The 26,738-nt window shown below is 44.4% G+C and overlaps 1 protein-coding gene and 1 pseudogene across 2 annotated transcripts in view; one reads left to right on the forward strand and one right to left on the reverse strand.

Moving 5' to 3' along the window:
* The window catches only part of BBOX1 (gamma-butyrobetaine hydroxylase 1), a 49,343-nt gene extending 22,830 nt beyond the window's left edge, over window positions 1-26,513 (reverse strand). For both annotated transcript variants that reach the window (XR_013228348.1, XM_077321989.1), the window contains exons 1-3: window positions 26,363-26,513; window positions 14,107-14,570; window positions 13,696-13,810 (exon numbers count right to left, since the gene is read on the reverse strand). Coding sequence is in view for 1 of the 2 variants with exons in the window: in XM_077321989.1 (XP_077178104.1) it covers window positions 13,696-13,810; window positions 14,107-14,499 (508 nt within the window). In the remaining variant the exon portion in view is untranslated. The remainder of the gene's footprint in view (window positions 1-13,695; window positions 13,811-14,106; window positions 14,571-26,362) is intronic.
* LOC143828770 (high mobility group protein B3 pseudogene) lies at window positions 9,425-10,826 on the forward strand (annotated as a pseudogene).
* Window positions 26,514-26,738: the final 225 nt, after the last annotated feature.

Below are 26,738 nucleotides of genomic sequence, written 5' to 3' on the forward strand. Positions count from 1 at the left end.
ACCTCTGTCATCTGGAATTTATTTGTGATTTTGGGAGTTTTCCAGGTTGTAGATTGGCAACCTCAAGCATGGCAGCGATATAACCTGACTTGTATGACTCATCTAGGCCTGGTGCTTGCTACTGTTCAACAGCAGCAACCCTTGGTGTGGTGTAGTGGTTAGAGCTTCAGAGTAGGTTCTATGAGATGCAGGGTCGAATCCCTATGTTTCTGTGGAAGCTCTGCGTGATTTTGGCCCAGTCGCATACTTTCAGATAACCTACCCCACTGGATTGTTGTGCAGTTAAAAAGGAAGAGAGAAGAATAATATAAGCAGCTCTGGTCCCCAGTGTGAAATAAAGTAGGGGATAAATTAAGTAAATAAAAATAAATATAGCTGAAGATAGGAAACAAATAAAGGGTAAATTGGTGAATCACTGTGGAGAAAATAGGCAAGTAAAGGGGAGAAGGGGGAATAGCATGGGGAAGGGGATACAGGAGAAAGTGAGGCACACACCCATCCCACGCATGCACACACATACACAAAATTCCTTAAGGGTTCTCCATCATGCAAGTGGGCGTAGTGCAGTGGCAGGATCTTGGATTACACTGGATTCCAGCATTCCCTGGCTCCTTTTATTTGGTCCACCTTCGTCTGTGTACTCTCCCCTGTTTGTTGCATGACGTCTAGGTAAGGTCTGGAGATAACCCAGAATTACAGCTGTTCTCCAGATGACAGAGATCAGTTTCCCTGGAAATAACAGCTACTTTAGGGGAGGATGATTATTTGGCATTATATCCTGCTGAGGTCACTTCCCTCCCCAAACCTCGTCCTCCCAAGGCTCCCCAAATTTTCATGCGTTTCCCAACTTAGAACTAGCAACCTAGAGGAGAATTGATTCTGTAGTTGAAAGGTCCTTTGTAATTTCAAAGGATTTCCAGAATGTCGACAGTAGAAGGAAGCAGGAAAACTGGAGACGTTATAGAGGCCTTCTATGAGGATGAGGAAATAGTGGGAGAGGGGAAATGAAGTACCTCCTGCAAGTCCTTGTGGGTTCCTACTTGCACATACCTAATAGATCTTTTAATTGTTTATAACCCCAGTCATCCTTTGTGTGGAACCAGTGATATCACTGCTTCTGAGTTAAAATGATATGCAGTCTGCAGTTTAAAAACAGTGGGTCAGATTCTCAGTTACATAAAAGTGAAAGTTGGTTAGAGATTGCATTGATTAATTCATTGCATTTGCCAGTTATCTTTGGTTGAGAATTTCTCTTAAATTCTTCCTAATAAGCTATTTTCTGTGTGCTGAATATGCTAATTGAACCAAAAACATGGTTTAGTAAATATTTATTTTCTTTATACGTTTGGTTGTCTAGGTTAGTGGTAGCCAGTCTTTTTGACAAGTGTGTCGCTTCAAGACCAAAATGTTAAACAGAGACACTTGTGTATAAATATTTTATATGCTCTCCTGTGCCTTACTGGGGGTTGCTGCTTACTTTCCTGTGCTGAGGAACAGACCGCAGCCTCATGCACAAGCTTAACTCTGTCTAGACCAGGCTTTCTCAACTAGGATTTCATGAAACCCTAGGATTTTGCAACAGTCTAGGGTGTAAACTGCACGGAGTTTTTATTCCAACTCCAGATTGATTCAGTCCCTGCCCTCTACACAGAATGCGATTTCTGTTTGGATTTTGGGCGATTTAAATTTTCCTTCTGTAGCAAGAAGAATTGATCTGGAGTGACCCTACCTTTATTGTGTGATATCTCAGACTGCTGTTAATCCTGAATAAAGAAAGCTCCGTGGTAGAGAACCTCTGATAGGCTACACCTGGTCATGTAACACGCTAGCCTTAAAGGAGAAGCCCCTAACTTCTCTCAACTTCTGTTGGTCCTGGATTTTTCCTCCCTCCTCTGCCTTCTTCGATCTCTCCCCCTCCCCTTCAAGAAAAGAAAGAGGCTCCTTGCTTGGCTTCTCCCCCCCCCTTTCAAGAAAAGAAAGAAGCTTCAAGAAAAGAAAGAGCCCCCCCCCGCCCACCTTCTGAGCCTCCCTAACCACGTGCAGAAGACTTTCCTGTTTCAGTGGGAAGGAGGGAGGAAAGGAAGACCCGAGTTCAAAGCAATCTGAATTCAACAGGATTGACAATGGAATAAAGAAAGTAAGTGCAGACTCTGCCTAGGAAGGGTTTCCCAATTGAGTGGGTTAATTAAGTTTTATATATTTTTACATTTTAAAATATCATGATACGACCAAATGGCAAATGATGGGCCTGGAGGGGTTGAGAGGGGCTGGCCAAGCCAAATGGCAGTGACAAGTCCCGAGAGGTAAGTACTCTCATTTTAACAACTGCCAGGAGGGGGGTGGGCGGGATGACAGAGCGGCATAGACCTGCTTCTGCCCTGCTTCTGGTGTTGGCAGGGTAGAGGTGACAGAGTGTCATAGGCCTGCCCTGGCCCTGTTTCTGCAGGCTCACATTGCAGATTTCTTTTGATGAAGAAGAGCAATCGGGTAGCCAGCCCAGAGTGCAGGTATGGTTCTGTTCACAAACCTCCTGAGAATATTTCTGTGCTGTTACTTCCTATGCTGTGGGAGTGGCCTGGTGATGTCACATCCAGTGGAAGTGCCTGGGTGATGTCACTTACGTGACTTCCAGGGTGTGACAGGAAGGTGTGGTTTGCTGATATCACTTCTGGGGTTCTTAGAAACCTGAAGAATGTTTCAGGGGTTTCTCAATGTGAAAAGGTTAAGGAAAGCTGGTCATGACCGTCCCTGAGTCATTGTGCTCCAAAACCCTGCTGCCTAGGCTGTTTGTCAGCTCAAGCCACAGGTTGTGTATCCATGTTCTACATAACGTGTTCCTTGACTTGGTTAGCCCAGACTAGCCTGATCTTGTCAGATCTCAGAAGCTAAGCAGAACTGACCGTGGCTAGCATTTGAATAAAAGTTCTTTGAGGAATACAGGGTTGTGACATTAGGCAGGCAATGACAAACCACCTCTGAATGTCTCTTGCCTTGAAAACCCTACAGGATTGTGGTAAGTCAGCTGTGACTTAATAGTGCACACATGTGCACACACAAACACTTTGCTTGATTTCTGTTGCAGTACTTGTGAACTTTTTTTCAGTGAATAACAAGTACATATGGGTATACTTACCAAATCAAATTCAGTGGAATCACAGACATTGCCATCTCATTTTTTTTTGGCGGGGGGGAGGGGGGACACTTTAGAGTCTCCAAAACTAGAAATATTACCTCTTGCTGCCAATACAGAAACAGTCTCTGTAAACAGAGTTCAGAAGGCAAGTGCCCATCCATTTATGAAAGATGGAGATCTTAGCCACAAGGACAAAGTGCTGGGAGACTCTCCCTCTCTTTACCCATGTATCCCTTTTCATACAAAAATTAGATCTCATATCAATCACATGCTTTGTACCAAATGATCACCTTCATGTACCAAACAGGTACTTGAATAGCATAGCAAACTTCTTTAGCTGTTGTTGATAGTTGTTCATACATTGGACAAGGTAAAAAAAATGAAGTCATTATTTGGAGATATATTCATACTCTGAGATGCAGAAGATGCTGGGGCTTCTGGGAGAAACCATTGCCCCTGACCCCACCCACCACCACCTGTTCGCATGCCCTTCCTTGCTCATTTCCCCCTTGATCAGTACATTTAAAGCTAAAAAGTCTTTCCTTAGATTGAAAACTGGCACATTTAACAGGAAGCTTTCATTTTTTATATTATAAAAGTCAAATGTAGTTGTAAGTTAATACTGAAATACGGAATAATCAGTAAAATTATAGTTTTAAACTGGCTGGTCACAAGCTAGGACTGTTTTATAGACCTTGCTATGAAATAGCACACTCCCTTCACCTTTGCCACAGGCACCCAAGATTTTTTTTAAATGTCTGTTATTTCATGTGTGTTTTCGTGGCAGGTATACATTAGAATCTAGTCTGCAAAAGATGACTGCCAAAAGTAGCAACAATTTCTGACATTTGCAAGGTTTGCACTTTCCAACCACAGCTAGCAAGTATGATACCTCTGGCTTAAGCTTGTTAGAGGGAGAATCCAAGAAATACAAAATACACATCCTAATATAAACATTCCATACAGACTATCTTTATTGTTGGCTTTATATTTTCAAAAAGTTGTGGTATGACTGACAAGTTACTGAGTATTTTCAAATACTCCTAAAATGAAAAAACAGTGTGATCCTTTGGGGGGGGGGTTTATCACACCTTATTAAATATTTTAGCAAATCTATTCCAGTACATTATTACTTAGTGTACACTGTAGTCAATCTATTACAGTTATAGCAAAAAGGGGATTTTTAAAAAAGCAGAGAATACTTTTGAATCCTTATGGAAAAAACTGGTGGAGAGAAAATCATCTTGACGGTAAAAAACCAACCCAAAACAGTGACATTACAAACCTAAGACTGCAAAAGACCAACAACACAATTGCCTGGGTATACAAATCCTATGACAATTGTCAGTGTGAGCTGTATACTTTCTTTTTCTAGCTTCTTACTGTCCCAATAAATATTTATTTAATTCATTTAATTGATATACCGCCCTTCCTGGAGGCTCAGGGCAGTTCACATGAAACACTGGAACATGACCAATACAGAGAAATCACTAACCATAAATAACAATAGAATAATAAACAGTGAGAACAGTAAATTCATAAACATAACATACAATGTACCTATAGTTGGTCAGTTCAAGATACTGAAACTCATGGACATGGGAGGGAGGGCCCAGTGGAAACTCTTGGTTCTGGTAAACCTCAGCCAAATGCCTGGTGGAAGAGCTCCTTTTTTTAGGCCCTGTGAAATTGTTCTAGATCTGTTAGGGCCCTGATCTACTCTGGGAGCTTGTTCCACCAGGTGGGGGCCAGGATGGAGAAAGCTCTGGTGCTGGTTGGGGTCAGGCAAGCTTCCCTTGTAGCTTGGGGTGGTTTACAATAAAATTTTGTAGCTCATAGTTTGTTGTGATGCTGATATAGAGAACACAGTTTTAGACATAACATTTAACAACACAGGGAATATATCAATAGTTTTAAATTCAACATTTTGAACACAATAACATTTTAAAATAATAAACCGTGTGACGTTTAACCATAACTCAACTGTGAGTGCTGCTTTTGTTTAACAGGTGGCTGAGTCAGGAGTCACCCTATGATTGTATTAGAATCATAGAGTTGGAACGGGCCTCCAGGGTCATTTAGTCCAACCCTCTGCATAATGCAGGAACTCACAACTAAATGCTCACCCACAGTGACCCCAACTTCATGCCTAAGTGATTCCTCCACCAAGAATCTCCAGAATCCAACCTGGCCTGGAAGAATTCACCTACTATCCCATAGTGGCAATCAGCAGTTCCCTGCGTATGCAAGGAAGGGTCACATGAGACAAACATTAGCACATCCCTTCCTGCCCAGCCACTCACAATCTGCCTAAGTTCGCAGAATCAGCATTTTTGTCAGATGTTTAAAATCCTCTGCTTAAAAACTTCCAAAGAAAGAGAACCCACCACCTCCCTAGGAAGCCTCTTCCATTGAGGTACTGCTCTGTCAGGAACTTCTTCCGGATCTTTAGTTCAATTTCTAGGCTCAATAACTTTTGTCTGAATCACCATCTTTATTAAAGAATACAAAACATTTTATAAACGTTACTAAAAACTTGGTTTATATACTAACATACCACATAATGATGCACGATCAGTAGTGGAAAATATTTGGACCAAAGACCTTTTAAAGCCACCAACCCATTTTTTCTTGATTTGTTTTATTTAATAATTGAGAACAATATCTTTCAATCTGAGGGCAATCTATACAGACAAAATGTCGCCTTGGCAATGGGATCTTCTATAGCCCTATTGTTGCAAATATGTTATGCCTGAGTTGGAATACTATTGGCTTTGAAATGCTTTATTTAATATTTTTGATAACATTATTTTTTATGCCAGATTTTTGGATGTCATTTGAATACCTCATTAATTCTCTTCCAGGATGGTGGCTGTTTAGAACCATTTATAAATTGGCTCAATGCACAACATTTTTCTATCAAATTTTCTGCCACATCTGATTCTAAATCAGTACATTTTTCTATATCATGGTGACCAACTCAGTAGAAGGCTCTTTAACTGTGACTACATATCAGAAACCTACCATTGTAATACACTGCTTAATTACTCTTCTTTCTATCTGGTGCATTTAAGAAACAATTTACCATTTGGGCAGTTCCTGAGACATGGATGTATTAATAGTAACATGAAAACTATTCAGTCTGCAGCAGATAAACTGGAAAAGGCTTTCCTAGAAATGGGTTATCCCCTTGTTATGATTTTAATGGGTAGGAAGTGTGCCAGCTAAATACCTAGACATGAATTACTGAAATTCAAATCTAGGAAATCTATGGATAGAGTGATTTGCTTGTTAAGAGTATTAACATATTTCAAACCATATTCAGAAAATTATTCTTAAACACTGGCACCTTCTCTCTGACATTCCAGATTGTGATAACAAACCTTTAATTACATTATGCAGAACAAAATAAATTATGAAATATAAAACACTCAGTTTACGTGTAAGGAATATCCCCTATCCAAGGGTTCATTTAGGTGTGGCACTTGCCAGGCATGTAAATTACTCTATGAAACTAACCACTAATCTGATCCAGCAGAACTCTTCTAATGTTCTTAATTGAAGAATAAACTTCTGGTCCCAGCTTCTACTTGAGGATCCTGGTTCACTCTGCGTCAAACTACTGCTTCTGGGGGAGAGTGACTGTACCCTAAACAGACAATTCTACAGTCCTCCCTGGCTTTAAGACTATTATTTCCAACACTACAGTTCCCTAGAATACAGCATGAAAAGCCATATATGTAGAAATAACTACCAACAAATACATTAGGTCAGACTGACATGTCCCTACTATTGCAAATAACTGAGGAAATCATAGTTCAAGGCAGTGCACATAAATATATTTACCATTCAAGTGAGTATTAAATTAGCAGACAAGCAGAACAGTTTGTTGTGATGGACAACTACAGAACTTGTAATAATAAAACATATTCTAACAGTGTCATCCTGTCTACTCAGAATCCTACTGAGGTGTCTTCAGTGGGACATACTCCCAGGACATCCCTTCCTGGGAGTGTGTTCACAGGATTGCACGTTCTGATGCTTACATCAGATCTGGCTGGATTTTTTTTTTGTATTTCTTAACCAAAGTGGGTGTGTCTTTTGCCTGTCAACCAACTCGATTTCTGGACATTTAAAGTACCCAGCAAATGCCTAGTTCTGCAAGTGTTGTGTTGTCTATTCAAATGCATGCCATAGACTGTTAAAGGTTAGGACTACCCCAATAACATATCTCATTGATGTTAAATACAACAGTTTAGTAAAAGAGGTCTTTGGGTTAGCAAGTGGGAGATGGAGGGAAGTGGGTACATACTCTGGCGGATGGCAGTTTTCCTTGCCATATGATGACGTCATTTCAGGCACAAACTGAAAGCAGTGGCAATGCACTCCACTCAGTGGAGTTTTGGGGTGAGTGCTAGGGTATCAACCAATGAACTTGCCAGTGCTTCTTGGTGTGCTGGAAGAGATATCGTCACATTCCCTGGCCCCCCATTTTGCCAGCCTGCTTTCACCCACCTGGAGTTTGATTTCTGTTTGCATGTGCTGGGTAAGCCTAGTGGTTTAGCATCAGTAGGAAAGTAAAAAAAGAATTTGCGAATCAGCTGTCTTATATTTTTAGTCTGTTTCTCAACCAGCAATATTTCCCAAAACAGCACTCCAGAATAAAAATCTAATACAAATGCCAAATAAAGTACATTTTCAAGCAACATATCACTTGGGGACTTGATTCTTGGCTTAGCTGTATTCAAGAATGGAGGAACAATACTGGGCTGCTTCTTGCCCTCCCCTCCAATGTGATAGAAACTAAAGAGAAAGGGGTTCTCAGCTAAGGCTGGATTCATCCTAAAAAAAAAGCATGTGATACTCGGCTGCAATCTTCTGAGGGGTGTTATTGTTTTGGTGATCACTGCCATCTTGCACAGCCATGTCTGTAGTTTCAATGGTCTGTAGAATTAGATATTAACATTATTTACTCTTTTAAAAAAATCAAATGGAGTTAGGGCTTGAAAATCTATTATGCAGCAGTTCTAAACAAGGATTACTTCCTGGAAGTAAACTGCTCCACTCACATAATAAAGTATTCTACCATTTCAGCAAGATGTATCATTTTTACTACTTAAACATGCTTGGCATTATTTCACTACTAGAGGTGAAGCCCGTTGTAACCAGGAATACAACAGGTGCTAGGATGCACACCTACACTGTGGCCTTCCTGGGGGCTGGCTACACGGCAACAGCTCCTGACCACTCTTCACCTCTTGAGGCCCCAGCTCCAAACCTCAAGGAACATTCCAGACTCAGGGGTCACCAAACTCCATCTGCAGCCTGTAAATCTCCTGGAATTGGTCAACAGACATCAATGCCCCAGAGAAAAATGGCTGTTTTGGAGGGGGGACTCTACAATGACAGCTCATCTCCAAGCTCCTGGCAAGGTCTGAGGCCAGCTCCTCTTTCACCCACCAAACTTCTGAAACAGGCAGGAAGTTGGAAAGCTGATCCCTTATTTGCCTTTCCTGGCTGAGAGCTTTCTCCTGATTGGGACTAAACTACCAGGGCTGAGGACCATGACTTACTCATGAGTAAACATTCCCAGGGCATGACTTATTCATGAGTACACATTCCCATGGTAGAGGCTTTTCCTGGCTGTCTGCATGCAATTTGACCTGACTGGCCCTCATTGACAGAGTGTAATTTAAACTGGCCCTCACTCACGAGTAAACAATCCCATGGTAGAGGCTTTTCAAGGCTGTCTGCATAGAATTTGACCTGATTGGCCCTCATTGGCAGAGTGTTCTCTCCCTACTGACAGCATACCACAATAGAAGGCCAACTGTGTAGCGAGTGAGTTGGCTGCATGCAAGTTCAACTTTATAATGTTTTGTGATGATTGCAGAGCAGGGTTGAAATGGTTAAGATATGGTAAAAAGGCATGGTGGATCTAATAGGCCTATATCTCACTTCTATGGTTGCTCTAAAATACTTGCTTGAAAATATATTTTTCAAACAATTTTCAAGAAACTTGGATAGCTTAGATTACATAAAGAAAACCAAAAGAGCTTATTCATGTCTTTCAAAATCAGTTATGTCACTGCTGATGTATAGCAGATCTAAGCCATATGAGAAGATGATGTGTGTGTAGCTGTGTGACAGATTCAATGAGATATAGTACTTTTCACATTTTGCAAGAAGAATGTGTTATTTGTTAGATAAACTGATTATATCAAGATTCTTGATCTTGCTTTTCTCTTGCTTATTGCCTGGGCTCAAAGTGAACAGTTCAGAGTTAAGAACATGGCTAAAGGTGAACCGAAGAAGCTGAAGGGCAAAACGTTAGCTTATGCTTTCTTTGTGCAGACTTGCCATGAAGAACACAAAAATAACTGTGAAGTTCCTGTTCCTGAAGTTTGCAGAATTCTCTCAGAGAGGTGGAACACCATGTCACACATAAAGAAGGGTAAATTTGATGAGATGGCTAAAGCTGACAAAGTACAATATGATAGAGAAATGAAGGATTATGGGCCAGCTAATGGTGGTAAGAGGATTGATCCAAAAGTCCCTAAAAGGCCACCATCTGGGTTCTTCCTCTTCTGTTCAGAGTTCTGTCCTAAGATCAAGTCCCCTAACTCTGTTATCTCCATTGGATATGTGACAAATAAACTTGTTGAATTGTGGAACAAACTCAGTAATGGTGAGAAACACCTGTATAACAAGAAGGCTGCTAAACCGCAGGAGAAGTATGAAAAGGATGTTGCTGACTCCAAGTCAAAAGGTAAGTTTGATAGCACCAAGAGTGCAGTTGCCAAAGCTGCTGCTGCGGCTTGGGAAAAGGTAGAAGAGGAAGAAGAGGACAAAGAAGAATAAGAAGAGGAGGAAGAAGAAGAGGAAGACGATGAATAGGAAACTGTATAATACTTGTCTCCATGTGAATACCATAGAGTAGGGGAAACATCATTTGGAAAAGGAAAACAAAAACAAACCTGCACCTTGTTATTTGAGACGGTGTCTTATTTACCTGTTATTCGGTTCATGTTGGGGGTTTTGTATATTTAGAATGCTGAAATGTTTCTGAAGCAAAATAAACAATATTACATTTAAAAATAGACTTCCAGCTCTTCTGGATACCATCTGCCCAATGCTGACTGAAGAAATCAAATACTAAAATGTCAAGTAGAGTGTTTCTTTCCCCGTACACTGTTTTAACATATGGGAAATGTTCGACCATATGGTTTCCTCACCTGCAGTTCAAAGAGGTACACTAGGAAAAGATACATCATGCATCTAAAGGAAGAACAAAAAAGATCTGGGGGGAGGGGGACAACTATATGGCAAAGCCAGTAGAATGAAGAGGTTGCTAGGGAAAAAGCGATGTCCTGGGGCAGTTATGCATTCACGCTTTTTCATCAAAGTCCGAACACTGACGTGGATAAATCTCCCCTTGTTACAATGTGCATTTTTTTCTTTCTGCATACTGCAATTGATCAAAAGAACGGATTCTGCATTTGAGCATGCGTTCCTCACAAGGGAGAATACAACAGCCTTCCAAACCAGTTTGATGAGACTCCATCATGGAGGAAAGGATTCCACGCCCTCAACATACATGCTGCAGGCAGCAATCTGGCTCGGTGAAAAGAAACTGCCTGCATGTAACCATAATTAGGAACAGTAAATAAAAATTTTAAAAAATGTCAGGGTAATCATTACTGTGACAATTCTTTAGAAAGACAAATATTGATGCAAATGCTACAACCAGGTACAGCAAAGGTGATGAATAATTATTTAGGAATCATAAAAAAATAATACAAAAAATGCACAATAAGTTTCTATTTTATACATTTACTGAAATGTAATTATTTTCAGGAGCCCTTAGTGCAATGTAAACATGTTAAGTTTCTGGTTTGTATATTGGCATTCTTCTCAGCAAAGTCTGAAGCGCTCCTTCAGCCTTAAAAGTCTTTTACCAGAGGAACAGCGCTTCTATGAGAGAAAGGCTCCTCTGTGTGAAAGACGGCTTCAGATTTCTTTTTCAGTGGAAGGGTAGGATACACTATTCTCCATCTTCTAGGATGTAGACAAAGAGCAACACTGTGAGGCTGGTAGGACGAGGGCACTGATTGGCTCTCTCCATCTCAAACATGAGCTGTGTGATTCAAGCTTCCATCTGAATGTAAAATCTGAGGAAAATCCTCCAGAGCTGCTCACTTGAAGCAATTATTTCTTTTCCTGAAACTCTGATATTTATGCCCAGGTTACCAGAGCCAGTTTATGTTACTCAATTAAAACATTTATGAACTGTTTTCTTCATGTCTCCCAAGGGAGAATCAGTGTTCTGAATTGTGAACAATTCCTCTGTTAAGGAAACAAAATAGCTCCTCTGTTCTATATTTCCTATGAATTCCGACCCCTCTCCCCCCGCCCCATATTAAGGACACAGCAAAACTAGAATGCAGAATGGTCCTCCAAATAACTGCAATATCTGATGATTCAGTGAAGCATAATGTTGCCTGTGTGTGTACATCTTATACTCTGAAACTACGACTTACAAAAGGAAAACCGCAAAGTCTTGTGGGAGTTATCTCATTTCCTCTTCCCCCACTATTTCGTCTTTCCTGAAAGCCTCCATAGCCTCTTCCCTTTTCCTGTTTCTTTCTCTCCTTCTAGAGTTACCAGCCAACAAGTGGGGTTGGCAGATCTCCTGGAATCATGGCAGATCTCCCAACTACAGAGATCAGTTCCTCATTAGGGTTGCCAGCTTCAGATCAAGAAATTCATGGAGATTTGGGAGTGGAGCCTTGAAGAGTGAAGCATCCTCCATCCTCCACAGGGTCTAATGCCACCGAGTGCACCCTCCAAAGCAGCCATTGGCTCCAGGGAAACTGATTTCTGTCATCTGGAAAGCAGTTGTAGTTCCAGCAATCCCAATTCCCCTGGAGGAAATGGCTGCTTTGAAGGATGGAGTATATGGCATTATGCCCCTCTGATGTCCCTACCCTTCTTAAACCCCACCCTCAACTCCTGCAAATCGCTAGGGAGCTGGCAACCTTATCTCCTTCCAACAGCCAACCTACTTTTATCTGTCTCTCTAAGCTTTTATCTCCCTCTCCCGGCAGCCTCTGTCTAAGAGAACTGTGGCCCAGTTCAGTGATGCTGGTCACTGAGACAGGCCCTCTTGCATAGGAGGAAAAACTCAAGGGCTTGTGAGGTGGCATCTCACTTTCCCATGGATCCTCCTCCCCACACTATTTTGCCTTCCTCCTAGTAACCCACTGCTCTCTCCCTTTTCCCTACCTTCTTCTCTCCTTCTCAGACATTTGCCTACCAACTTTCATCTGCCTCCCATCTTTACCTATATTTATTATTCATTTATTTTGTTACTAGGGGCAAAGCCCATTGCATCCAGGAATACAATGGGCGTTAGAGCTTGGCGGTGGGAAGAGGAAGGGGAGGAGTTGTTCAGTTTGTAAGGGCATAGGGTTGAATGTGTATGTTTTGTGGGAGGTTGTGGTGGCGTGGTGACAAATGAGGGCATGCGTTTGGAGAGATGGGTGTCAAGAACATGTGGTTTGGAATGTTCATTGAGTGTGGGAGAAGACCTACCTTTGGGAATTGCGGCATTGTGGTTACAGATGAGCTTTCCAGAGCCATGCCTTCAGATATGTGAAGGGAAAATCAGACTGGAAACTCTTCTTAGGGGGAGATTACATGGCAACCAATTCCTCCCAGTTCTGCATCATTTCTCTTCTTGTGTGAATTAGGCCACAGACATTGAAATATCCTCCTGCCCCAATACACATGGGGTAGTCACAGTACACAGATGTCTACCCTGTTCCTTCTTCTCCATTTTTTCACTGTGCCCACATGCTTCTTTCATGGTTGCCCCTTAGAAGAAGAACTGGGTTTTTTGTACCCTGTTGTTTACTACCCAAAGCGGTTTACCTTTTCCCTTCGTCTCCCCTCAATAGACAACCTATGGGCCACAGTGACCCAGCAGGCCTCAGGTGTCTCAAAGCAGTTTCCAGTCATCTTCCCTTCCTCTCCCTATAGCAGACTCCCCATGATGGAGGTAGGGTAGAGAGCCTCACATGGAAGCTGGCAACCCTAAGAGGAGGTCTCTCTGTGCACAGCAGTCTTGACCTTAGTAAGGTTTTTTTTATACTGTTTTTTATTTGCCAAGGTTGAAAAAGGCACTTCAGTTCCCATGTCTCTCCAGCCATTTACTTGTTCACTATTTACAGTTTCAGGCTGTAAATATTCTTTATTTAGATCTTCCTGCACTTTCCAGACTCACAGGACTGATGCTGGTCTGTCTGTCTTTTTGTGCCGCATAATAAAAACAGTTGCTGGTAAGGGCTGGCCATAGCCCAGGAGGGACATACCTGCACAATTCCCCCCCCGCACCCAATTGCAATTTTGTATGCTACCTTGAGTCTCAGTGAGAAATCAAGTAAATAATTTATCTATACTAATACTAATAATATTACTACTATTAATATTGCTAAAGAAATCCTGCTCTAGTAAGCACCCTCTGACTTTAATACATTTTTCATAATGGTATGAATTCTTACCAGATAGAAATAATTCTTCTTGTATTTTTGCTCTTGCTTGCTCAGAAAAACATCTCTTCTTCAACCATTCAGCCTCAAATTCACTGGTGTGGTTGTCTGGCCATATAATGTATACCTTTGTCAACAAAGAAAAACACTACTGAAAACAGCCTAAAGTAAACTTACTTATAAAAAAATCTTGTGGGTATGTTATTTGCTTTGTTGACTTTTGGGGGAGGAGAGTTAGAAAAGTCTTGATGTCAGTAAAGTCCCTGACATTTTCTTTTTTTACTAATAGTTTGTCTCCAAAGACAATTTGTGCAAGAAATAGGTATTCTTAAGTATTATGAACACAGTGAAATTATTGTACATTTTTCATTTCATATTTTATAATGTGACAACACTTCTTTTTCTAATAAAACAGAAAGTTACCTTTTTTTGTTCCATCAAAGTGACATCCTTTGGCTCAATATTGACATCAAGATTTTCAAGTGGTAATTTGCGTGCCTTAGCAGAGTGCAAAAAACAGTCAGGGCATTGGCAATTGTCTCGTAGCCATACAGAAGGATAGAGGCTCTCACTCCCATCCTCCCAGTGAACACAAACAAACTGGTTTTTATCCAGAGCTTCTACTTTCTGGATGGGTGCACTTCCACGGGAGATCTGCACTGCCTGTGCTGCTCCAGTTGAGTGTTGCCAAGGCCTCCTACTCAGAGAGAAATGCTTTTCAAGAATATGTTTGCCGTTCTGTGCTTGCAGCAAAGGATGAAGATAGTCTTGATGGAGTTTGGTCCTTAGCAGGTATTTAGCTATAGTTTTCCACATCTTTGCCTTGGCTTCTTTAATGTCTGGCACATAAATGCCTTTGCACCATGAATGTTCTCTTCAGCTTGGTTCTGTAAGATTAAAGCACAATGTTGAAAGGTTTGAAATGAAAAGGAAAATGTTCTAAGAAGTGTTCCTTCACTCTCCACCCTTTGTTCCTCTAGCACAAAAGTTCTGACATTGTTTTCAACATCTAGACCTTTAAAAAAAATCCGTGCTGGCCACATCAACTTGGACCCCAATTAGAGGCAGCTGACAGAACTATGATTTTCAGTTGTATGCAATGAACAGCTGCTGCAAAAGAAGGCATGTCAGAGAAAATCTTGACACGCACACTGAAACTTGAGGAAAGACTATACCCTCTGATCTCTTTCTCAATCACCTCTTTCTCCTTTCTTTCAGCACATAGAATATTCCATGTACAGTAATTCTTCAAGTTTACTAAATATGTCATCTCATGAAAAGTCCAAGCATCTTATGCCAAGAATCACTGGGAAATCTAAAATGGCAATCACATGTGCATTGTAAAGTACAGGAAGACTGGATTCAATTGTAAATCAGTTTTCTTGCCTAGCCCTCAATTGATTCAGAAACCTACTACAAGTTCACTTAGAACTGCCTGTTTCGCATGCACGCTCCAACGGTATTAGAAGAGCTTTGAAAAGCACTTTAAGTGGGACATGTGTATTTGGCCTTTCAAGGTAGGTTTGCTTTCTGTTTCTTAGTTATGATTTCATGAAAAAGAAGAAAGGCAAAACACAACTAATTATTTACCAGAATATGTTCTAATAAAGTACTGTTAATGTTATGAAATAGTAAGATGCCATTTTCTTACAAGCTCACAATTTGTTTCTTATTTTGAAGCTGTTTGAGTAGCATAATTAAGGAAAAAACAGAATTATTTTGGCTACATATGATAAAGGAGTAGACTGCTAATATAACATGCAACCTAGTTTTGTCTGAAATTTAAAAAGTGAATTCTGTACACACAATTTAGAAAAGAGATAATTGGCACTCTTTGTGCAGGATGAAACTTTCTATAAAACTTTCTATAATAAAGTAATACAAGGAATTTTAAACTGCCTCTGAAAATTTTAGTCAACTTTTTTTCTTCTGCCTTCATACTATATTATTGTACTGTCTTTACGTAATCACTAACAATTATAATCATTAAACATTATAAAGTTGAACTTGCATGCAGCCAACTCACTTCCTACTTGATTAGAATTCCCTTGGGGTATGCAACCAATAGGGAGAGATCACTTTGCCAATGAGAGCCAATCAGGTCAAACTGCACTCTGCCAATAAGGGCCAGTCAGTTCAAATTCCGCGTAGACAGCCAGGAAAAGCCTCTACCCTGGGAATGTTTACTCAAGAGTGAGGGCAAATCAGCTTAAATTGCACTCTGCCAATGAGGGACAATCAGGTCAAATTGCATGCAGAGAGCCAGGAAAAGCCTATCCTGGGAATGTGTACTCATGAGTAAGTCATTACCCCTGCCCTGGGAATATTTACTGTTAAGTCATGGCCCTCAGACAGGAAAATTTAGCCCCAATCAGGAGGGCCTTCAGCCCTGGTAATTTAGCCCCAATCAGGAGGGAGCTTTCAGCCAGGAAAGGCTAACAAGTGATTAGTTCTCCAACTCCATCTTCCTGCTAGTTTCAGAAATTTGATGGGTGGAAGAGGAGCTGGCCTCAGAGCATGCCCTGCTGCCAGCAAGTTCCCATGGTCTCTTCTTTCAGTTTGGAGGACATGGGTGGGAAGTGATCTCCCTCCTGATGCAGCCTCTTGACACAGCCTCTGCATGCCTTCTGAAGGGGGAGCTGTGGAAGGCCCAGAAACAGCCGCCTGCTGGCCCTCTGGGACACAGAACATCCAGGAAAAGCCTCTGCCCTTGGAATGTTTACTCATGAGTGAGAGCCAATCAGTTCAAATCACACTCTGCCAATGAGGGCCAATCCGTTCAAATCACACTCTGCCAATGAGGGCAAATCAGAGCTAACAGCATGCAGACAGACATGAAAAGCTTCTACACTGGGAATGTTTACTCATGAGTAAACATCTTAAAAAGATGTAGGTAGAGCGCACGCAGAAGAAGCTGTTGCAGGAGGATGGTGTATTTTTTACTTACTCATTGACTGCTATAGGATTATTTTCTTTTAAATTTGGACCTTCTGGCCAATGGCTTCTCAGAGCAATCCAAGGAGGGATACATTCAGGTATTTTGTACATGGAGAGGTGATTGTGTAGTTAGCAAGGTTTGCTCTTTGAGAATGTTTTTGTCGTCTGTGTTCTCTCTCTCTCTCTCTCTCTCTCTCTCTATGAGTAGCGGGGAGTGCAACATCATCCTCCATCTGCATCCCAAGCAGGTATTTCCTCCAGGGGAACTGATCTCTGCAGTCTGCAGAAGAGCTTTCATTCTGGGGGTTTTCCAGGTCCCACCTGTAGGCTGGCACCCCTGGACATTGGTGGGGATGCTAGTCTCCAGCAGGGACCTGGAGATCCCACTTCTGGGGTTTCTCAAAGCCTGAAGAATATTTCAGGGGGTTTTCAATGGTAAACAAGTTGAGAAAATCTGACAGAGGCAGTAATTGAGGATCCCAATTAAGGTCTTTGCCAACCAATGTTTTCTTGTTTGATTGTACAACTGTTTTTGATTTACTCTGATATTGAACTGAACTGAAGAAGGTTCTGAATGAAATGTGTTTAGTTTTTTTAAGCAAATTTTGTTATCAATTAAATATTTTCATTAAAGGAAGAAACCGTGGCAAGTTTATTAATTACTTGATGTTTATTATTATTAGCCTGGAGTCCCGCATCCACCTGGAGTCTGGCATCCATGGGATCCAGAGCCAGGGCTCTTCTCCAGGGGGACTGATCTGTTGCCTGGAAATGACCTGTGATTTCAGCAAATCCCCAGGTCCCAACCTCTCCCATCCTGCAACTTCTCTGCCATAGAGTTCCCCCCTCCCAAGCGAGCCCTTTAATCTTCAAGCTCCTGGAGTTGTTGTTCTCCCCACTCCAAAACAGTCATTTTTCCCTGGGGAGCTGATCTCAATAGTACAATTCCAGAAGATTTCCAGACAGCAGCTGGAGGTTGGTGACCCCTAGGTCAGGAATATTCCTTGAGGTTTGGAGGTGGGACCTCAAGAGTCCAAGGGTGGGCAGGAGCTTTTGCCGTGTAGCCAGCCCCCAGGAAGGCCGCAGTGCAGGTGTGCATCCTAGCACCCATTGTATTCCTGGGTACAACAGGCTTTGCCCCTAGTTTTAATATAATATGTAGAAGCCGTCTCAGCTGTTGAATTCAAGAGGAAAAGGTAAATCCGGCTCAGCCACTGATAACAGGATGATGGAGGTAAAGGGAGTTTCAAGAGAAGAAAGAAAAGTGGGTTTTAAAATTTTGCTTTAGTTTGTCAGTATACTAAGCATACAAATTTCTTTTTAATCCTTTTTTAGTATTAATTGCTATAATCCTTAGGTAAACACTATGTTTTGAATTGCAAAGCAAAGTTCATACCATACATTATAGAGTACGTTAGCTATGTCTGGAGTCAACATTCTATGTCAGATGTAGTACCGTATACAGTGGTCCCCAAACTTTTTATCACTGGTCAACCCTTGACAATTTTACTAAGGCCCGGGGGGGGGGGGATAGTCTTTTGCCGAGGGATGTCGTCGCTGCCGCCTGAACCCCTGCTCCACTTACTCTCCCGGCACCCCTGACTTCCCGCTGTCTGCTGGAGGGCACTGCCAGCAGCAGCTGCGCAGTGCCACGCCGAGGGGGAGCCCCAGCCATGGCGGCTGCTGGAGAGCACCAAAGGTGAGCTGGCGGCAGAGCAGCAGAGTGGCAGGGCAGCCCCCAAGGCAGCAGCTGGGGAGGAGGAGCTGCGGCCCGGTACCAACTGATCAATGGACAGGTCCCGGTCTCCAGACGGTTGGTTGGGGACCACTGCCGTATAATATTTGGAAGTACTTGTCAATTATCACCTATGTAGTACCAGATTTGGATCAAAATATCTGTGAAGAGGTGTCAGCCTTTTCCCTGTGTCGCTTTCCCAATCTGAAATTAAGGGTGCAGTTTAAGGAAACACACATTCCTTGAGAGGCATGTGGGTTTTCTCAATAGGCCCAATTACACTCTTTAGAATGGTATCAGATTAGGAAAATTTGAGGGAGAGTGTGGCTGAGGGCCCTTTTCCATATGCACCACAGTTCTGATCCTAATTGTGCACCACACACATGGAAAGTGTGCAGAACCATATCATTAAAAAAATTTCACTGGTGGAGAAGACCAATGAGGCCACTCTTTGCTATATCTTTTAAAAAACCTATTTTTTCTACCTATTGCACATCCTATTTATTCTACTTAGAAAAATATTCCAACTACATGCTGAACCATATTCATTGTAAGTGTGATGTGCCAAATTAAACCTCAAGGAATAGAGATAATGCTTAACTTTAAAATTTTTAGTATATTTTTCATTTCCAAAACAAGGACATCTAGCTGTGTGATTCCCCCCCAAGAGGTGCTGGATTCACTATCTGCTGATCTCCTTCCTCCAGGGTCCCAGACAGAGGGTAGCAATAAGAGAGAGAACATCAAACTGCTGACAACTTGCTTGTGGAGTCCCACAAAGAGCGGTTTTCTCTCCTATTCTATTCAACATCTTTATGTGACCTCTTGTCCAACTGGTATGGAAGTTTGGGCTGGGGTGTCATCAATATGCATATGACACCCAGCTTTTCCTTCTGATAGATGACCACTCTGACTTTCCCCCAGAAGCATTAGCCAGCTGCCTGGAAGCAGTGACAAAGTGGCTTAAGCAGAGTCCTCTGAAGCTCAACCCGTCAAAAACGGAGGCCCTGTGGCTGGGTAGGAAGGGTTCATGCAAGAAAGTGTGTCTGCCCACCCTGGATAGTGTGCAGCTCTCAACAGCTCACTCCACCAGGAATGTGGGCATGATCGTGGATGCCTCCCTCACAATGGAGGCCCAGGTCACAAAGGTAGTGTGGCTGACATTTTACCATCTCTTCAAAGCCAAGCTACTAGCGCCCTACTTGGCCCTGGAAGACCTAGTCACACTGATCCATGCAACGGTCACCTCTAGTCTGGACTTTTGCAATTCGCTCTACGCAGGCCTGCCCTTAACCTTGATCCTGACATTACAGCTGGTCCAAAATGCAACGGCCAAGGTCCTCACAGCAACACCATGGAGGTCCCACATACTGCCAATCCTCCCTCAACTGCAATGGCTACCAGTCAAATTCCGGATCAGGCTAAAGGTTCTGGTAATTACCTTTAGGTCCATATGCGATCAGGGCCCAGTGTACCTGTGGGACCGCCTCTCATGCCCCAAAAGAGCCCTACACTCTGCTACCACCAACCAGCTAATGATCCCTGGCCCAAAAGAAGCCCGCTTGGCCTCAACTAGGGCCAGAGCCTTCTCTGTCCTGGCCCCGCCTAGTGGAATGAGCACCTGGAGATCAGGGACCTGATGGATCTAAAACAGTTCTGCATGGCCTACAAAAGGGAGCTCTTCCACCAGGCATTTGGTTGCGGTCGACTGGAATCAGTAACATCTGCAGGGCCCCTAAACCTCCCTCCCAACAACCCATACACTTGAACCATGGACCTGTTAGAACCATTATGAATTAGACCGTTACCTTCAGTTCTGGTTGCTATTGTTACTGTTATATTGCTACAGTCCATTTATATGTCAAGTTATGAAGAAACAAAGTTTTATGTATTCTTTATGTTGTATGTGAATCACCCTGACCCTCAGAGGAGGGTGTTATACAAATATCTGTAAACCGCCCGTGGCGCCGCGGGCGCCACGGACTAAATAAAGCAGTAAGGGGTGCTGGGGCGGGATGAGTCCGGGATGAGGAAGGGTCCAGATTGGACCCTTCCTCATGACAGACAATCGGAGGGACCAATCGGCAGGCGCTTTGCGCCTGCCGATTGGTCCCTCCGATTCCCAGCCCCAGGAACTGCGAGCCGTGCGCAGCGCGGCTCGCAGTTGCTCCCGGCCTGACGCAGCGAGAGGCGCAAAGCGCCTCTCGCCGCGTCAGGCCACCGCCTGATGGAGCCCCCGGCGGCCTGATGCGGCGAGAGGCGCTTTGCGCCTCTCGCCGCGTCAGGCCGCCGCCTGAGGGAGCCCCCGGCAGTCGCGCGGAGCGCGGCTGCCGGGGGCTCCCTGTCCGGCGGCCTGACGCGGCGAGAGGCGCAAAGCGCCTCCCGCCGCGTCAGGCCGCCGCCTGGGGGAACCCACCGATGCCTTGAAGGAAAAAAAAGACCCGCCGCTCGGGCCGCGGCCTGGGGGAATCCCGGACTCAAAGAAAAAAAAAACAGCGAGAACCGCCGCTCGGCCCGCCGCAGGGGGACTCCCGGACTCCAAAAAAAAAAAAAAAAAAAAGGGACGCGCCGCTCCGATCGCGGCCTGGGGGACTCCCAGACTCAAAAAAAAAAAAAAAAAAAAAACGGGGAGAGAACCGCCGCTCGGCCCGCCGCAGTGGGACTCCCGGACTCCAAAAAAAAAAAATTAAAAGGGACGCGCCGCTCCGACCGCCGCCTGGGGGACTCCCAGACTCAAAAAAAAAACCCCGGGGAGAGAACCGCCGCTCGGCCCGCCGCAGTGGGACTCCCGGACTCCAAAAAAAAAAAAATTAAAAGGGACGCGCCGCTCCGACCGCCGCCTGGGGGACTCCCAGACTCAAAAAAAAAAAAACCGGGGAGAGAACCGCCGCTCGGCCCGCCGCAGGGGGACTCCCGGACACCAAAAAAAACAAAAACAGAGACGCGCCGCTCCGACCGCCGCCTGGGGGAACTCCCGGACTCAAAGAAAAAAACAGAGAGAGAACCGCCGCTCGGCCCGCCGCGGGGGGACTCCCGGACTCCAAAAAAAAAAAAAAAAAAAGAGACCCGCCGCTCGGCCCGCCGCCTGGGGGAACTCCCGGACTCCTCCTAGCAAAAAAAACAAAACACCCCCCCGAAGTGAGACTAAAACACCCGTCAAGCTGCGCTGGAACTCACCGAAACCTCCCCCTGCGAAGACACCGACCTCCGCTGACGCACGAGGCTCAGCCGCCGCCGCTTCCTGGATGACTGGCCCACGTGGGAGTCGCACGGAGGCAGCCATTACAGGTTGACGTCACTCCCCTGCGCCAAAACAACTCGGGGGAGGCCACGCCACCCAACGGAGCCCCACGAACCAGCAAGTCCGATGGCCGAAGACAAACAGCAGAGACCAGCCAGGACCAGCGCGAGGGCGGTGAGTGAACCTGGGGTTCTGACTCGCCTTGGGAGGGAGGACCGCGCCGCCGCTTTTCGGGGGGGGGGTTCTGAGAGAGAGGGTGGGTGGGGGGTGGGAGCGTGTCCCTTCCCCTTCCCCCTTCTCCCCTTTCAAAGCCCGCCCAAAGATTGCAGGTAGTCCCCCCCCCCAACCACTCTGACTGCTAGCGCCCATTGCATTTCGAACTGCAATGGGCTTGATTACTAGTATAATAATAATAAATAAATACTTGAAGATGGTTATCAGATCCCCTCTTAGTCGACTCCTCTCCAGGTTAAACAGACCAAGCTCCCCCAACCTTTCCTCATACGTCTTGGTCTCCAAACCCCTCACCAACTTTGTTGCCCTCCTCTGGACAGGCTCCAGTTTGTCTACATCCCTCTTCAACTGGGGTGCCCAAAACTGAACACAGTACTCTAAGTGAGGGCAAACCAGAGTAGAATGTTTCAGGGGTTTCTCAACAGTAAAACAGTTGAAAAAGGCTGGCCTATACACATACATTAGTGTTCTTTTCCACGTATCAATTTTGTTGAAAAAGAGCCTTAAAAATGGATGTTCTTTTTTATTCTAAAGCAGGGAGATGCTTAACATTCTTGGGTAGAAGTGCCATTTCATTCCTTCTAGCTACCTGAACTACAGTTTACTTAAGCTGATAGTGCTCAATTCAAATCAGTGTCAGTCTGTTTTAAATGTGGATCTTCCACAAGTTGGATGGGATTTGAACAAGTCATATCTGGAAGCATTTTGGCTTGGTAATAGTATATTCCAGAAGCTCAAACTGAAGAAAGACACCCTTTCATTCTGAAAATAAGATATGTTTTATAACTTGTATGATTATTTTATCTCACCCTTAAGGAAAACAATTCCCTTCCTCGGTATCTTTAACAAGGTATCTATACCAAAAGCTTGCTAATATGAAACTATATACAAACCTAATACATTAAAAGTCAGATGATTAATCAACTAAAATATTTCATTTTCTTGCAGCTCTGCAGAGAAAAAAACACATTCACTTTAATTCGAAATACACAACACTATGGGTAAATTTTCTTTTAAAAAATGCAGCTAGAATGCCAAAATATGACCAGTGAGGAGAGTGAGATTGCAAAATATATGAGGTGAGATTTTAAACGCTCTATTGAAATATGCTTTAAATATTCCTTCTGCAGTAGTTATAAATTTCTTTATGACTCAGTCCTCTGCAAGGCTATACTTGGCAAGCTTAGGCTGCTATAGAATTTCTTTCTCTCATTAAATCAGAACACTGTTGACCTGGGAGACCACCTATGCCTTAGGTATGCAGTGGAAGCCCAGACTCAATTGACGATGGAATTTTCTTTAACATGAGAACCGTTTAATGCCAGTTTTGCTTATAGGTATGTATAACCTTTTAATTAGTAATACTGTCGTTAGAAATAAATTGAATCTCACACTTTTATGGCAAAAATCAACTGTTGATGGGGTCATCAAAGAAAATATACTCACATGGTCCAAATGCACAAGTGCCTTCCTACTCACTTCATATCCTCCCAAATACATGAGCAGCTTCTCAACTATAGGGAAAGCCCAAGCTGTCAATGTAAATAGTTCCATGGCTATTGGAAACTATTAGGACTTGAAATGGGTGATACTTTTCATGGATGCTTAAGACTGATCCTGCATTTACCAGGGGTTGGATTGCTTCTGCACTTGGGTTTTAGCTTCGATTTCCATTTGGATTGGAATGAGTTAGGAGAGCGGACATCTAATATAGCATGTTGGGTTCGATTCTGCACTCCCACACATGCAGCCAGCTGGGTGACCTTGGGCTCGCCACAGCACTGATAAAATTGTTCTGACCGAGCAGTGATATCAACGCTCTCTCAGCCTCACCCACCCCACAGGATGTCTGATGTGGGGAGAGGAAAGGGAAGGCGACTGTAAGCCACTTTGAGCCTCCTTCGGGTAGAGAAAAGCAGCATATAAGAACCAACTCTTCTTCTTCTTCTTAAATGGTTCCGCATCCTCTTGGAGAAGAGTGAAAAGTGGAGTGGCTCAGGGATCTGTCCTGGGGCCTGTGTTGTTCAACATATTTATAAATGATTTGGATGAGGGATTGAGGGGATACTTATTAAATTTGTAGATGATACTTAACTGGGAGAGGTAGCAAACACAACCAAAGACAGAATCAGAATACAGGATGATCTTGATAGGCTTGAAAAGAGGGCTAAACTGAATAAAATGAAATTAAATAGGGACAAAAGTAAAGTTCTGCATTTAGGTAGGAAAAAACAAATACACCAGTATAGGATGGGGGAGACTTGTCTTGGCAGTAGTATGTGCAAAAGGGATCTAGGAGTCTTAGTAGACCATACATTGAACATGAATCAGCAGTGTGACTCAATAACTAAAAAGGCAAATGAGATTTGGAGCTGTATTAAATGGAGTATCGTGTCCAGATCAGAGGTGATGGTACCACTTTACTCTGCTCTGGTTCAGCCTCACTCTGTTCAGTTTTGGGAACCCCAATTGAAGAGGGATGTAGACAAACTGGAGCGTGTCCAGAGGAGGGCAACAAAGATGAGGGGTTTGGAGACCAAGACGTAGGAAAAAAGGTTGGGGGAGCTTGGTCTGTTTAGCCTAGAGAGGAGACAATTGAGAGGGGATCTGATAACCATCTTCAAGTATTTAAAAGGGTGCCATATGGAAGATGGAGCAGAATTGTTCTCCCTTGCCCCAGAGGGACAGACCAGAATGAATGGGATTAAATTAATTCAAAAGAATTTCCTGACAGTTAAAGTGGTTTCTCAGTGGAACAGGCTTCCTCGAGAGGTGGTGGGTTCTCCATCTTTTGAATTCTTTAAACAGAAGGTACATAGCCATCTGACGGAGAGGCTGATCCTGTGAAGGTTCAAGGGGGTGTCAGGTTACAGTGGATGAGCGATAGGGTTGTGAGTGTCCTGCATAGTGCAGGGGGTCGGACTACATGACTCAGGAGGTCCCTTCCAACTCTATTATTCTATGATTCTATAACATCATCATCTCACATAAAAAGGAGCTTGTGATTAAGGACAGCTCACTAATTAAACAGTATACCCTGCGGTCCAAGGGATCTGCCCAGCAACTGCTGACAAACCTGGACTGCCCTTTTCCTGTTGGTGGAATATCGCCCACTCAGGGCCAATAGGCGCTCTTGTTCAGGATTCTCCATCCCCTTGCTTGCTTTGACTGTGGCAAACGTGTTTGTCTGTATTGCGCCAAGGGGCAGCCATTGCTGCACTCTTCTGACAGTGATGCAGGAATGTTTCTGGACATGCACGTGCATTCATTTTGAAGAGGCATGCGTGACTTGGAAGCACTTTCCTCTTTGACCTCACCATCAGCTGACAGAGACCGCATAAAGTCCCTGTGGCTGGCCTCACTACTGGAATGAAGACATAGCCAAGCCATGCATGGCTCTCCCTCCCTCCAAACACTGGTGGCCTACTGCACAGAGCTGTTGTGCAGAGGACACTGGATGCTGTTGCAGGAATTCTTTGGCTCCTGTTTCATTTGCACAATGATCCTGTGTGGTATGTCTCAAGCGTTTCATCTCCACAACAATCCTGGATAGGAGGCCTCAAATGTTTCTTCTGCACAACAACCCTGCCCACCCTCTAAAACAGTCATTTCTGCCTGGGAGCTGATATTTATAGTCTGGAAATGATGGTGGACATGAACGGCGCAAAGGAGAGGGCCGAGTGGCAAAGGGCTTTGTTGCTAGTTTTGTAAAGTAATAAAACAGGAGTTCAGTGGCATCTTAAAGAGGAGTTTCCAAGTCTATTAGAAATCCCAAGACTGATGGTACAAACAGAGGCTCATTTGAACAAGTTTTGAATCAAGAGTCTATGCAGAGAGAACGAGGAACACTTCCAGCTGCTGATAAGCGGGCGAAATAGGATGTAGAATGTAGGATGACTACAAATAGGTCTGCTGTAGGAAGAACCAGGGTAGTCAAATCCAATATTAAAAATCCAGAAGTCGAGCTAAACTCATTAACATCTACCAGTGCTAAGACATTAGCCCGATACGAGGTCATCCTGTTGCAGCTCTTTTGACGTGGGGCTTTCTAGCCAGCCGCCGGTGTCCTCCCCCCGCTCCCATCCGCGTCCCATTTCCCCAGCCGCGCCTGCCTCTCGCGGCCACGCCTCTGCCCAGGAGAGGGCTGCGCAGCTGCCCGGACGCCGTCGCGAGCGCTTCGGCCCCGCTCCCCCCCCCCCCCCCCCATGGGGAGCCCCGCTGGGGAAGCGCCCGGGGTTCTTTCCCAGAGGCTCCTTCGCCGTCTGCCTGCCAGGTCGCGCCGGCCGGCCACAGAACCGCAGCGGCGGCGGGGGCGGGAAGCGATCCGTGTGGGCTCTCCGCATTGCAAGGCTCCGGCGGAGGGGCAGGGAGGGCCCGCCTCCTCCAGCCTTGCCAAGGGAAAGGAGAGAGAGGAGGGCGCACTGCCGGCGGACGTTTTCTCGGCCGCTCGAGAGCTGGGATCCGAACCGCAGGCAGACGGTCGAAAACCACAAATATCACCCAACTGGGCGAGGGGCGGGGGGACGTCTTACCTGAGCCAAGCCTTAAGGGGGCGGCTGTCAAGGGCTCGCTTAAGAAGGGTCAGGAGGGACCGCGCGGGCGGGCTCAGTAAGCAAGATGTGGCAGAGTGGGGTAAAGGTCGGCCTCGCCCACAGAGAGCGGGGGTTGAAAGGCGATTGACTAGGAGTGCGCGGCCCTTGGGAAGGTGAGCGGAAGCGACAGGGAGCGTCAGGGGGAGGAGCGCCCCCTCCCGGCCAGGGTTCGAACTGACACGGGTACGCAGCCAGGAACAGGTAACTTTAGAAAATTGATTCTGTTAGTCACGGGCAACGAGGCGACCTTTCACAAACGTTAAGAGAAAAATAAGTTTTAGCCCTCCCCCCCCTCCCCCAGTGTGTAACGTTAATG

This window comes from Paroedura picta, chromosome 2 (assembly GCF_049243985.1).
Source record: "Paroedura picta isolate Pp20150507F chromosome 2, Ppicta_v3.0, whole genome shotgun sequence".
In the NCBI taxonomy this organism is placed as follows: Eukaryota; Metazoa; Chordata; class Lepidosauria; order Squamata; family Gekkonidae; genus Paroedura; species Paroedura picta.